The sequence below is a fragment of the Lindgomyces ingoldianus genome, assembly GCF_010093535.1.
Source record: "Lindgomyces ingoldianus strain ATCC 200398 unplaced genomic scaffold BDR25scaffold_12, whole genome shotgun sequence".
NCBI classification, from domain to species: Eukaryota; Fungi; Ascomycota; class Dothideomycetes; order Pleosporales; family Lindgomycetaceae; genus Lindgomyces; species Lindgomyces ingoldianus.
In genome coordinates, this window is record NW_022985173.1 from 643379 (window position 1) to 657159 (window position 13781).

Sequence of the window (13781 nt, forward strand, 5' to 3'; positions counted from 1 at the left end):
TGGCAATTCCCAGGTTCTGAGTCCCCACGCACTCCCATATGCCTCTGAGTGGATTCCCACCGCATTCAGACCCATTGTCTTGCCTGTGCCGTTACACCTTTTAGCAAATGCAATAACCTTTTTAAACACTTTAACTATAAAAGTTAGTAAACTATTTATATGCTTTTAAATCTTTATTTTTATAAGCATTAATTATAACTTAAGTTTTAAGGTATTACTTAGAGTTTATAACTACTAGGGCTTATTATGTATAGGTAGTAGTAGTAATAAAGTGCGCAACTTTACATTAAGGCTTATTATAACTTATTATAGGTTAAACAAAACTAATTTAGCGCTTTAAAACCTTTTTTTAAATATTACTAAAAGTAATTATAGCATTATAAGCTACTTTAAAGCATAGTAGAAACTTTATTTTTATAATATAAATAATTTAGTTATGTATAAAGTTTTTAGCTTAGCGCTTATATACTTTTTTTTTAAAGAAGTAAAACAACTTACATTAAGTAGCTATAAAAGGTGTAATAAGTAAAAAAGTATATAAATAGTAATAATTTTATTGTCCGCCTGTGAAGTACGTTAGCTAATTGTGCACATCGCTGTATAATTTAGGGGAGCTAGACTGTCTGAATGGGGAATAAATCGCGTAAGGTGACATTGGTTAAGGCACAGGCCTTCGCTTCTGCGTAATATTTGCTGACTGCTTTAACACCACATAGCACCTCAACTGTGTGCATTCCGTGTCTTGAATTAAACTAGTACAGAAACGGAATTCAGGAAGTAGGAAGCAAAAAGGCCGGAGAACAGTCCTTGGTCGACAGCGAATTGAACAGGATTCAGACTTTTCTTGGTCCTATGGTTGTATGTGATGGATATTCATCGTAATAGAATACATAATCTCAAAAGCGGGACTCAGATTTAACCCAGGAATAATTTTTGAGGGGATAAGAGCTCTTGAAAGCGGAATTAGGGGCACGGGATTAGAGTCTTGTAATTTTCGGAGGCGAGGTATATGTGGCTAATGTGGGGCTTGCTCGCTTAGGGGATGGCCTTCCTATTTGGGAAGAGCCTAGGTTCGAGATCGATGGGATGAACATCGAAATCTGCTCTATGAATACTCTTACCGGAAGAAATTAAGATAGACGGCTGGGAGACGGCCGGGAGAATTTAGAGCAGATATCGTGAATGTTGCTGTTGAAAAACATACTGGAGCAGAACCCGAAACGAAAACGACAAGCGAGTATAACAATCACAAAAAATGCCAGCGCCCTACCAAATTTTCTTTTGAGGTTGAGAAAAATACCCTAAACCGCGCAAAAACTAGGGATGTTTTGCTATGTCGGTAGTAGAAAAATGGCGGCTTGACTCATACGTCAGTGCACCCTGAAGGAAGTCGAGAAGCTTGTTGAGCTCCTCTTGTGGCAGCTCCGGTATTGCAGTATGGACCTGAGATTCAAGGGTACGAGTTCACTAATACGGGGTATCGAACTACTAATGTTTCTTCCCGGGCTCGAACATCAGAGGGTTGACCCTATCTCGATATAAGTCTTGCCATGCTTCCAGGAAATCTCCAAGGCTCACGTTCACCATCTTAAGTGCCTCAGCGGAAGTACTAAAGAGGCACTCAAAGGTGGATACCTGAAGAGCGTCTCCGGGACAAGTAACGATACAGTTGATTCAAGTCCGTCTGAAGAACTGTCTATGAAAAATGTTTCCCTAAAATAGTTAATTCCGGCATTACTAGACAAAAAGATGAACATTACAATTAGAGCAATTAATGGGGCTAATTATGTGTGCTAGGGCAAATAATAGCGTAGGTATCCTAATATACAGCAGAAGCGGAGCCGTTTATAATTCTTTTAAATGCTGATGTCTCGGTTTCGGACCACTGCTGAGGACTTGTGAGTTCAAAGAGTGCGTTGGAATGCGTGAGATCTGGAGCTTGATTAGCGGGCTTCTTCAGACGAATTGGAAGCACCTTTCACTGTGACATGCACCGGCAACATGAAGACTCTCTAGACCTTTCGCAACCTATTGAGCGGCTCACTAGCCGAAGGGCGGTGGAAGCCGTTTGCCGTATAAGCTTAAAGTAATCAGACTCGATCATACCATATCCAATACGAAGCGGGTATGGATTCAATCTGGGCCAGTGATAGTCAATTTGTGTGGAATATTTGTGATATTGAGGTGGTCTTCAGCCCATTTAAAGATGCGTTAGGATCTCAATTTTCCTATCTGGAATGTCTACCATCAGGATTTCTAGAGAGACGTATCGTTGCACACTCAACACATGGGCCATTCAGACAGTAGCAAAGCCTCCGTTGCCGAGTTTATGTACAGTCATGTGTTTGTGGTTCAGTACATCACTCAGGTTAACAGGATGGAACTCGCCCTGACCGTGCATATTCACGTCCTCAGTGCGGACCAAATCTGGGTTGCGAATTTCCAATTGGAGGCATGTGGTAGTGGCAGCGGCGGCAAAGTTTAGACAGAGACATGAGCGCAGTTGGTGGTATCTTCTGAGAGTCTTGAGTATATGGCCGCCACTGTCGAGAGAATGAAATCTGTGCAAGAAGCTGAGATAAGTAGCCTGGATATAAGTAAAATAGCTACAAGAGAGCGGAGCATGTGTTAACGAAGTCAGTTTAGTGAAGTCAAGAAGGGCGGGAAGACCAAGTGGAATGTGTTACGGAAATCGGGCGGCTCCTAGCGAATGCGTCGTACATTGTTCAGCAACGCTCTCGAATGTTCAGTGAAACCCCTTTTAAAAGAAAACAGGCACTTTTGAATATCAAACTGTGACTTAATATAGAAATCTTCCTAAGTTTTGTGACAGCAAAATTCTTGCGGAAATCTTCATCTTGCTTTAGGAGTGAACTTCCTAACTAGGATGCACGTGGTTCGGAAGGGGCGATAGGACCGACACAAAGGAAAACCAGCACCACACCTCCAGAACGCGCCACTGGTAAAACTGGATATAGAATTGAAAGGGGCGTTCAAATGAGGCGTAGGTATCCATACGAGTCCAAAAGTGTCTGTATAAATCGCCCTCAAGATCAAAACTAGACCATTCCATAATGGTATTTAATTGTAAATATTGATATTCACAAACCTGTTGAGAAAATAGAAATAAATAAGAGTATTGGGGAACCAATATAAAATACAATCGACCCCGGCATGAAAACCTACCAATCCAAATTTCCCAAACCAGCCAACCGCTCTCCCCACCCCCCTCACGTAACTGCCGCATCACCTCACCATTCCCCAATAGCCTCATTAATATCTAACCATCCATAAATACAATCCGCTATAGCCCAACTCAACCAAACAATCTGCAAGCCCACTTAAAGACTCAGCCGCACTTACCGCAGTGCAATATCGGAAGCTTGGTTCTCGGGATGCGCCACCATTCCAGCATCCAAGGTTAGACAGATGGTGATGCTGTGAGCAGGATTTTGGGAACTTGCGAGAACAGGATGGGAACAGATGCGTGATACGTGTGGAGATGAGAGGAGGGCATGATGTCACGCATCAAACGTCACTTCCTTTCGGGTCCGACACGGCCAGGAGGGGTAGCGGAAATTCGTGAACCTTGTCCGTGACACTCCAGCATCATCGTAACCGTCGCGTCTTGGAGAGCACTGAAAAGCCGGGACGTTTGAATGTACTTTACTGCCAGACGCTCAGTGGTACAGAGCCGTGATCATCAGCCACGGATCCCCCGTATCTCATCAATTTACCGCATCCGCATCCGCATCCGCATCCGCAGCTCTCAAACCCGTGATCTACAGCTTCGAAGAAGCAACAGTGTTCGTCCATTGCTCACCTCATATCTCGATTAACTACACAATCTGGCCATCTCGCCAAACCCCTGCCAACTGACCACCTTTCGATATTAAAAACGGTTTTGCAGCTCCAATAGATTAACTTGTCCCCACCACATCTCCCTATAAATGAAAATATCGTGGCGTGTAGTAAGCACAAACGGTACCCGTTCCGTTGTCTGACCGCAGCCTCCTCCGTAGACCGAAAACAGCTGGAGTTGGAGCTGAAGCTAAGGCGGTGCAACCACACCTTCCGCCTCTTCCAGCTGCGTGTGGCGAGGATCTCCCCACTCTGCGTATGTAAGCTGCAGAACTGCGGAATTGGTACGATGGGGCATGCATGAAGTTGATGTTAAAATAAGAATGTCGTCTTACCTTCTCGTTCATGGCTGCATATCCATATCGCGACGCTGCTGCACTCCGCCATCACACTACTCTCAATCTCGACAATGTTGTCGCGGAGGAACGCCGAGATTGTTGAGCGCTCTCGATTTGCGTTTCTACTTTGGGACCGATGTGAGTGATCTCTTCAGCCGCCGGCGCCTATGCAGACTTGACGGCGGCGGCGGCTAGATCGCCCAGCACGTGGATGAGGACAACGACTCCCCCGTTTCACGACTTAATCTGAGTTGCCTTCTTAGGACGAGGGGGTAGAATATCGGGCTGGATTTGTAGCAGGATATGCGGGTTCCGTATCAACCAAAACGCTTGTTGGAGGTACCTGATATCCGGTACCGTAGTAGTGAAGCGAAAACTCTGCGTACTGGCTTCCTTGCCCTGGGTGAATTGAGTTGTGTTGAGGAGGGGTAAGTGAGTCCAGCGTTTCGGCGAATGCAGGTGCGTGATCAAAGACAATGGCGGGGTGTAAGCGCGATGCATGAACCGCCTCCACATCACACTTGAATCGATGTCGCCAATGTTCCCTCTGCATTTGATATCTGAGCCTATCGATAGATATGACAGGCCAAGGCGCTTACGGGATATCGATTCTGGGCATACGAAAAGCAAGAATAGACGTAGGAAATTCATGCCGACTGCCTGGGGGCTGGCCTGCTGACCGTTTCTGCGACCCGTAGGGCCAAGATGCGGATTGGTCCGCCATTCCCGGGAGACCTTGCATCGAGGCCGCGATGATTGATCATGGGCGTCTCGGCGGGCTCCGAAGAATGTGTGCAGTGTAATGATGATGCGGGTGGTTGGGAATGGGGGAGCGATAATGCTCTTGTGACATGTCTCCCAGCCTTCGACCTTTTCTTTGGTGTTGAGAGCACTGTTCTGGTTGGGGCATGAACTTGCCTGCGGGGTAAAAACCGGCTTGCAAGAATAGCGGGGTTGGGATGTGGTTGGTGGAGCATGGTGCTAGGAGAGGGTTGGCACGGATGGTGAAGGGCTTCTTTGGCGTTTGAAACACTGGGCCGTCGCGATTGGTCTCTGCGCGCATGAACGGCTCAACAGGACTCGCGAACCGCCGGAAGAAGAGACACCGCGTGGAAAAAGCGCATCCCTGAAAAGGCGGACTTGCAGGCGGTGGGTTGAGCGGCCTGAAATCGCTCAGGCTCTGGTTTGATCATTGATTGGACCTGAACGCAGTCACACAGAATATTCCCAGCTTTGCGCATCTTTGGAGTGACCCCGGAATGGGAAATGCCGCTCAAAGGTCATTTGCGCAGTGGTGCGGAGCAAGTGGTAAGAAGACTGTGTGATGTCGGTCGCACAACAATGCCTGAAGTTAGAAGGAGGGCCTCGATAGAGCCCAATTGTCAAATTAGGGACTTCAAGCAGCCCGCAAACTGCCGGCAGAAGAACTGCACATCTTATTTCGTCCAATCTGGCCAGTCTGGACACTCCTCAATCAGCTCGTGACACCCTCTTTCCACAAGGGTACCACCAGCGATGGTGTCCTTGACAGCCGGGTCGTGCAACTGCAACATTGTGCGACAGCCAACGCCGTTCGTCCGTCCTCGAGTCTTTGATGCTGTGGGTTTGGGGGCGGAATGTCTGAAAAGCAGGAACACATCCTTCACATGCATCCCATCAAACACTGCTGCCTGGAAGGATGTAAGGGGTTGGAGTGACGTCTGTGAAAGATCGCCAAGAAGGCCTGTCCAACCGTCTTATTGGAGCACAAGACGCGATATCGAACGCCTCTTAATATCGCGAGCGCGGTGGTCGGGGAATGCTGATATTCTACCTTGTATGGATAACCTGGTGTCGCCTCCGTGTCTGGCGTCCATCACCATTCCATCGGATGGGCGATGAAGCGTTTCTGGGCCGCCTTAGGTCCCTCGACGCGTGTTTTGTGGTCCCCGAGAGTGATGCCCGAATAAGAAGATTAGTTAATGGGGGATGACAGACTGAGATGAAAAGGAGTGGTGTTGCAAGGCTGCACTGCACTCCCGTAAGACAAACCAAAGAAAGTTGATTCCCGCGGGTTACCAAACCAGTGGTAGACGACTCCACACCACCAATAGGCTCTCGTAGCAGCCAACAACGTGTCTGTAAAATGTCTCTCTTCGGTCTCCTGTAGATTTGGAAACTTGCCGAATGAGAAGAAGCAACCCTAAAGATTGCGATTGTGCAGCACCATATCAACGGCCGCGGACATCATCTCATCTCGCGAGAAACACCCTCGCAGGATAACGGGCGGCGGGCGCTATCGATTGCGTTGCGCACCCTCTTCCCTCCCGCGCATGCATCGGGCTCTCGTTCGCTCGCCGCTCATCGCCTCGTCGCCTTTTGTCAGCCGCCCAGGAGCTCCAAAAAGCAATGCTTGCACGATCGCGGTTTGCTTCTTCCACGCAGCCTTCCATGCAGAGCGTGCGTAAGGCTGAGATCATGACTGGAAGATCGCGCTGGGATGTTTGTTGTCGCCGAAGGGGCGCAGCAAGAACCAATGATACAGAGTCCATCCTCATGCAAGCGCCTCGTTGAGTTGTGATATGTTTTGGTGACTGTGACAGCCGGTGCAAGCGCATCCGTTGCGACTCAGAGCCGGCGGCGAAGCCTTGGGGGCTGGACCCATTGTTTTTTGGGGGCAAAGGGTGTGGTGGGACACGGTATCAAATCGTTGGAAAAACAATCAGTGGTCCTGGAAGTCTGAGACCAATATGAGGTTGTACTGTGCAGCCTGTGTTTCACCTGCCATGTGGGAGTGCAGGGAGTGCGAGAAATGACAGAGGGTTGGCGAGTCGCCTCAAAAAAGCACATAAGATAGCAGCAGGCAAAATAAAGGAGCCAATGATAATTGCTATAATGGTATAAGGTATAATTTTGACCACGAGGTCACCATGGGATGGTTCATCCCATATCTAAGACACCACCAAAAAAAAATAAAAAAATTCAATCTGAAGCCAGCCCAGACAGAACACCATTGTGAGAAGGAGAGTGAACATGAACGAGAGGGGGATATCCTTGCAATGAAAACTTTTCCTGTGACCGCCGCCCCAAACCCAGATATCGCAGATGCAAAGGATCGCTTGAAACGACGACTTGAAGAAGAAGACCATGTAGAGAGAAGAAATCCTGGCTCCATGCCCCTTTCAATCAAGTAGCCCTCTTGATGAAAGCCGCCCAATGCAGTATCCCCCAATCGTCGAAAGCTAATGTTACAGTTTGATCGTTCATCCCGAATGCAAGAAATCAAAATTACAATATTAACAGAAATGAGCGCACGGGTATCTCGCAAGAAGCAAGCAGTGCAAAGAAAATACCGGTTCAAAATTCCAGACCATACGCCAGCGCGACCCGTCTAGGCAGAAGGATATCGAAGGATGTCATCGCAGTTGGCATCAAATCGCATACTCCACAGACGCATACCAGTCATTAACTTCTCCGTCTTTTCTAGTTCGCGGTCCCGTCCGAAGATAGAATTGACAAACTCGCAGCCACTGTTCTTGCCCATCGAGACGGGCTTCTTATCGCCACTCTCTTTCTTGGCTGCTTTCCACATGTAATCTTCACAAACTTTGAGGAGTTTAGCAAAGCGGATCCAGAGACGCTCGCCACTTTCGAGGAAATCTTCGACCATTTCGCGGTTTTCCTGCTTGCGGATCTTAGGCATAGTCTCTTCAGCCCTCTTGACTTTGCCAGCGAGCTGGATGAGGAGGAGCCAAAGCTCGCCCGCCATCTCAGCTAGTGGCGTAGCTGGGCCGTAGTGGAAGACGGTCCAGTCGTAGATCCACTTTCCGAGAGAGTTGGCGTCGAAGACGCTTCCTAACAGCATGATAGGTTCTTCAGTGGGGTCCCAGTTCTTATACGAGTAGCCAGCAGGAATGCCGGCGCGACGCGCATCCTCTTCAGTAGCCTTAGGTGTCGCCTTTGCCGTCGAAGGTCGCTTTGGCGTTGTTGGTTGCGGGCGGCTGGAGTGGGACGCACGTCGTGGTCGAGCAGCTTTCGGTTCTGATTCATAAATAGGGACCTGACCATAAGAATAATGATGATCAGCGTTCCCGTACGTCTCATACCGTGCGTATTGTTCGTAAGGCGGCGGCGGGCTGTCGTAGACGTTGCTGTCGTAGACATATTCGTAGTCGTTGTCGTAGACGACATTGGTGTGCACATATCGTGACTGCGACGGTCGGGTATGCTTCCTCTCGCGATGGGAGCGCTTGAGAGGTGGAGCATCCGACTCGCGACGACGCCTTGTTGGCCGAACGTAATCGAAACCACTTACATATTCGGGGGTACGCTGTGGTGTCGCGTAGTATCGCGGGGACGAGTAGCCCTGAGGATATTGCGGTGGACCTCCACGAGGGGCCTCGTAAGAGGAGTAGGTTGGAGGCACCGCCTGGGAGGCTCGTCGCGTGTGGCCTTGACCCTTGACCTGAGGCGATGCGCGAGGGGACGGCGTCGCGGTTTGGGAGGGGTATCGGGGAGAGTAGTAGCCGTGGACGCCGGGAGCAGGCGACACAGGCGGCGTGCGCATGTAGTCGAAAGGCATGTAGAGGGGGGGAGGAGTCGGATAGTGAGGTTGTGGTGGATAGTTCATGATGTCGCGAGGAGACACTTGTCGAGTGCCGGTGGAATGGTGGGTGAGGGCGCGACGGCGCGAGGGAATTGGGGTGCGTGGGGACCAAGGAGGGCGGGGAGGGCAGGCCGCGGCGCCTGTTCACCGTGGTGACTGCAAACCGTGGGTGTGTCTCTGTGCGCGGTCGCAAGATGTAGATGTGAAAGTGGGAGTAGCAGTGGCGGAGAGAGAAGAAAGGGAAATCCGGTTCTGTCTTCCGCACATTTGTTGGTACTGCGAGTGGATACTAGAAGCTACTAGAAGGATCCAGAGGGAGGATCCTGAAGTCGTGGAGTGAGACTTGACGGCTGCTGCTTGCTAATGCGGTCGATTTTGGTCGAGGGTCAGAAGCCGGCACGAACTGGGCGGATGTGTCCAGTACAAGTACTGCACGCCAGCAGGGCGAGGGCCCTGGACTGTCCGCGCCCGGAAAAAAGCCACACCCTGATACCCTCACCGCTGACGCACACGCCCCCTAATCCCCGATCGCAATCCCAATCTACGGGTGGGACGAGCCACTGACTCCTCGATATTGCGGCTACTGGTAAAAAGTATTCTTGGGCCGCCGGATTCAGCCCGCGATTCGTCGCCGTCTCTGACTCTCAGTCTGGTCGCGCTTCCCTGAAGGACCAACGAGCTGTCATATATCTTGCGCTGTGAAGTAAGGCAGCAGGCAGACGACGGCGACGCAGGACTCACAATGCTTCAGCCTCGCCCGCTGTAATAACTTATGCTGTTATGTATTTGTTCTGTTTGGGGTAATATTGGAAACATATCCACGCCTTTTTATATACCCACGACCCTGGACACCCTCCCCCCTCCAGACTACCCATGTGGAAGGTGAGAGAGGCGTCGTCTGGATCCCGCCCGACGGTTCTCCTCCATGTAAGCAGTCCTCTTCTTCCCCTGTGCACCCGCGAAACCCCTTTGCTGTGCACAATTGCTGTCCACCTTTGCTGTCCACCGTTTAACATGTCCTGCAAGTGCAGCACCAGCCGAGACCAGCGTCACCCTGTTCTCCATAACTCAGAGTTGTCTCCACTCTTGTCCTTCACGAACATGTCTCTGAAGCAGCCTGTCCTGCCATGGACATGACAGAAATTCGTTAATGCGCCAGGCGACCCACCTGCGCTGATGAGCTTGGTAGACGATCAGAGCACTCTCTGGCACCGGCATTCTCCTCGCCCACATATTCCTCCCACTGCGACGTACCACAGTGTCTGCTTCGGCTGCCGAGGGTGAATGGACGCCATTCAGCTTTCTTCGGCGAAACCTCCCCTGGCGTGCTGAGCCGCAGTCGTCAGTCCCCCCGGAGGCCCTTCGACTCGTCGTCTCGTATGTCAAGCAGCCCGTCGTCGCGGGAAGCAGCATGCTGGATTGCTCGGGCTTGGGGAGCCTCCCATCCGAAACGATGGAAGAGCGACTGGCGCTTTGTCCACTCAACGGCGCTTGTCTTTGCACGGACGAGCGCTGGGAAGGCCCTGCTGCCGTTGAGCTGAGCCGCACTCTGTTTTGCAGCGCTGCTCCGAGCCTCTCTCGTATGGCTCGCGACATGGACCGCCCAGCAATCTCCGCGCCGTGAAAAATTTTCGTCGATAATGTCTCACAATATCTCGAGGAGTCGTTGCTGGATGCTTGTATCATGCTGTTCATTTCTTTACCGCAACTCTGCACTCGAACACCACAAGTCTTGCAAAAGACCATATCAAGCCAGTTTGTAGGGTGACTGTGGCCCGCCGCTGCGTCCAACCTGCAGCGTCTCTGCGATGATTCGACGGCGACGGAAGAACAACACAGCACTGCGTCCACTGCTCTCTATGTGCATGGATGTGATCTTCCCGCTCACTGCCAGCCTTTTCCCAGCAGTCGACTCTAGGAAGCATTTGACTGGATAAAACGGAGCGCCACCAGCCGCGCAGTGCATGAAGGCTGCAGTCCGAGCCAACGCTGTCTTGTTTCTGCCGTCTTTTTCTGCCTCCTCTCATTTCTGTAAATCTTGGCCCACAATCATTTCGAATTTTGAAATCTACATCCACTCACCCCTATTGGCTCTGACTCGTAGCTTATCCCTGTGGCGCTCGACGGCTCTCATTCCTACCGGCACACATAACACATTTTCCACTCCAAAATTTTCTTCCACTATCAGCGACAACTCATCTTGCGTATTCTCTGCGCAACACGTTTCTCTGATTCATCGGCTTCTGGTTTACTCCACTCTGCGTACCCACGTCCATTGGCCTCCGTTCTTGAACCTGTAGAGCCACCGGCAATGATATGATGTAAACGGGTTCGGGTGTACGCAGAGTCGCCAGCCCTAAGAACAGCTCGCATATCTGGCGGAATGTCCGGGTAACCACGTTTGCGCGGCCACGACTGCAGCGCTGGCTGTGTATGCTGCTGTAGGCACCCTCTCGCTAGTTGCGTCATGCATCTCACTGCGATGCCCAAAATATTTCTCAGCGCGCTCAAATCATGAGTGAGATTCGTTTCCCATCCATTCGCTTCGGCGAGTTGTGGCGGTGCAGCTGCCGGCTTTGAGTCATCCCGATCACGTGTCAACTATACAACTTTCTTTTTACGGATGTTGCGAGGAGCAATGGGTAGCAGGCTCCGCCTCATTCCGACAGACAAATCGTCGCGTGCGATTCGGAGTCTTTCTCGCCGAATAGCCACATCTCCCATGTCCTGCGCCATACTTGTTCGCAAATCACTGTTCAAACAGCCGGTATGTCCGGATAACACTTTCAGCGCCAAAGGCTCCAAAGCTGCGTCGCATCGCACGCGCCGGCACAGGGTCAGCTCACGCAAACGACGCACATGACGCGCAATGGCTTTATCGACATTCAATTCGACCGACGATCCAAACATCTGCCAATTCAAGCGAGCTCACCCCAGACTTGCCCCTCCGGCTTTGACTCCAAGACCCTTTCTTTGGTCTCGAAACGTTCGAGGTTTGACCAGGTGACTTCATTAGCTACCAGAAGTTGTCCTCTACGTCCATCATCCATGGAGATATGAGGCGGACTTGCTGCTGAGGCCGGTCATTGCAGAGGTCATTCAATTATATGGAGATCGAGTCACAGCATGTGACTCACGCTTCATTGGAGGACATGCAGGCCTAGCGAGGAGAGGGAGATCTAATTGACAAGTATTTGCTGGCGCTTCATTAGATTCGTTGACCAAAATATCGGTACTCAGGGTTTTCTTTGCATCGCCACACGCTTTCGCTGTTCCTGAATCCACATTCAGGGATCATGGGACTCATTTGAGGCTCATCTCAAACTTTGATCTCCTCTCGCAGCCCAACTTCAACTTCGACAGGCTTAGGCTTCCATTTCAGAGTTGTTCTCAATCAAAACCACCGTTACTTTCAATACGCCGTTTTTTTAACGTCGTTTTCCCTTTTTTTGTTTTTCAAATGAAGGACAACCCCTATCCCTGTCCTCCATTCCTCCATTCCTCCATCCTCACCGACTGCTATGATTCTTCATCCCGCGCTTAGAGGACCGCCGTCCACTAGCTCTTTCAAACTGCAAGGAACTATCACCGCTGACCGACGGCCCCCGTGTCCGGCTCACTAAACAAACCTCGCAATGTTCGGACTCGTTGCCCCTTTCGTACTTCGACATCAAGTCTAAGAGGCGGTCTATCGCTCATAATTCCTGGCACTGCTGCCTAGAGTTTGTTTGGACAACAGGCTTCCATTGACGCGGCCTTCCGAACTCAGATCTTGTGCGAGGACAAACCTATCCTAGAGGTGGCGGGAAAGTTGCATGCTGCAGGCAACCGCGTTGAGGATCAAGCTGAAAGGAGGACTCTCTTTGTTCAATTGCAAGCGCTGACAGCATCCAATGTTTCGCCTCACTTCTTGTCGTCTTACGCCGCTGCGGGATGAAGGCCAGTGTCAAGCGGTCAAAGGGGAGGACTCCCAAGGATAAGTAGATTGGCTTCACGGATGAATGCGGGCTGAGAGCTTCACCGCTCTCAAATTCTTTGAGGTATTAGGGATGCGAGCACAGGATGTTTAGACCTCATGAAACGTTAACAAGGAGACCTTGCACCATCAAACCTCATACAGGAATCTTGGAGGGTGTCGAGGGGATGCGGATTTCTAACCTAAGTGCCACTATGCAATATACACACAGTCCTTGTAGTGTGAGGGGACAGTAGAGAGCAGAAAGTTTATATTCTAACCCCCGCTCCCTATTCCCACATCATCCTCCTAACTGAATGAAAATTCTCACTCATATTGCAGGCCTCGATATCAACAGATCTCTACCCTCATGGGCCTCTTCTGCATGTCGACTAGAATGGTAAATATACCACGGAGGCTGATCGCACATTGAGGAGATACGTATTCCCCTTCTACTCACCTTGTACAAGTTGTACGAAGGTGCTGATTAGATGTAAGAACGCGGCTACACTCTGACGCCAGCATAGCATGACCTTCGTACGACATATGAACGCCTCTATTACGTATGATATACATAAAATACTTCCATACTGTGCTTAGAGCAACCCCTCGGACCCCATCCCCGTCCGTTCAAAACCCGACAGTGCTCTTGTCTTACCCGCTCAGTCACGTCGTCTCCCGGCTACACTCCGGTCCTACCAATCATCCACAACATCCAAATACATTTCTTTCGTATACCACATCTTACACCAGCCTTCTCCCGCACAAACTGCAACACCGTATCCTCCTCCAAACTGAATTCTCGTGTTCACACTAATAGCAAGGGAATTCGCTAACGTAGTATCAGTTGCGGTTCTACGGCGTACTTCGGGTAAGATGTATGCGAGTTGCGAGACCAGAGGCGTTGTGTTGAGCGACGGACGTAGTGTCATTTGAGGGAATGAGTGTTCCAACGAGGGTGGCCCAGAGCCCGAGTTGTCCGAGCCGAGTTGAAGTGCGCCTTTTGTGCCTGTGGGCGTTACGATGGGGTTAGAGTGTGGGA

The 13781-nt window shown here is 50.4% G+C and overlaps 4 protein-coding genes across 4 annotated transcripts; 1 reads left to right on the plus strand and 3 right to left on the minus strand.

The window, feature by feature from the left end:
• Positions 1 to 627: 627 nt before the first annotated feature.
• BDR25DRAFT_353823 (uncharacterized protein) lies at positions 628 to 2753 on the plus strand (the record flags this gene model as incomplete). The annotated part of the gene is made up of 14 exons (XM_033695215.1): positions 628 to 683; positions 717 to 726; positions 757 to 878; positions 914 to 1005; positions 1040 to 1070; positions 1169 to 1325; positions 1375 to 1521; positions 1561 to 1678; positions 1894 to 1911; positions 1948 to 2066; positions 2095 to 2266; positions 2301 to 2479; positions 2504 to 2582; positions 2638 to 2753. The coding sequence occupies 14 exons, from the start codon at positions 628 to 630 to the stop codon at positions 2751 to 2753; spliced, it is 1416 nt and encodes a 471-aa protein (XP_033548921.1).
• Positions 2754 to 4320: 1567 nt separating this feature from the next.
• Positions 4321 to 5027, minus strand: BDR25DRAFT_18120 (uncharacterized protein). Its single transcript, XM_033684211.1, has one exon. The coding sequence runs from the start codon at positions 4848 to 4850 to the stop codon at positions 4434 to 4436; it is 417 nt and encodes a 138-aa protein (XP_033548922.1). The 5' UTR covers positions 4851 to 5027; the 3' UTR covers positions 4321 to 4433.
• A 2434-nt stretch (positions 5028 to 7461) lies between these two features.
• BDR25DRAFT_18138 (uncharacterized protein) lies at positions 7462 to 9281 on the minus strand. The gene has a single exon (XM_033684213.1). The coding sequence runs from the start codon at positions 8806 to 8808 to the stop codon at positions 7570 to 7572; it is 1239 nt and encodes a 412-aa protein (XP_033548923.1). The 5' UTR covers positions 8809 to 9281; the 3' UTR covers positions 7462 to 7569.
• A 490-nt stretch (positions 9282 to 9771) lies between these two features.
• On the minus strand, positions 9772 to 10639 carry BDR25DRAFT_18154 (uncharacterized protein). The gene has a single exon (XM_033684217.1). The coding sequence runs from the start codon at positions 10528 to 10530 to the stop codon at positions 9853 to 9855; it is 678 nt and encodes a 225-aa protein (XP_033548924.1). The 5' UTR covers positions 10531 to 10639; the 3' UTR covers positions 9772 to 9852.
• Positions 10640 to 13781: the final 3142 nt, after the last annotated feature.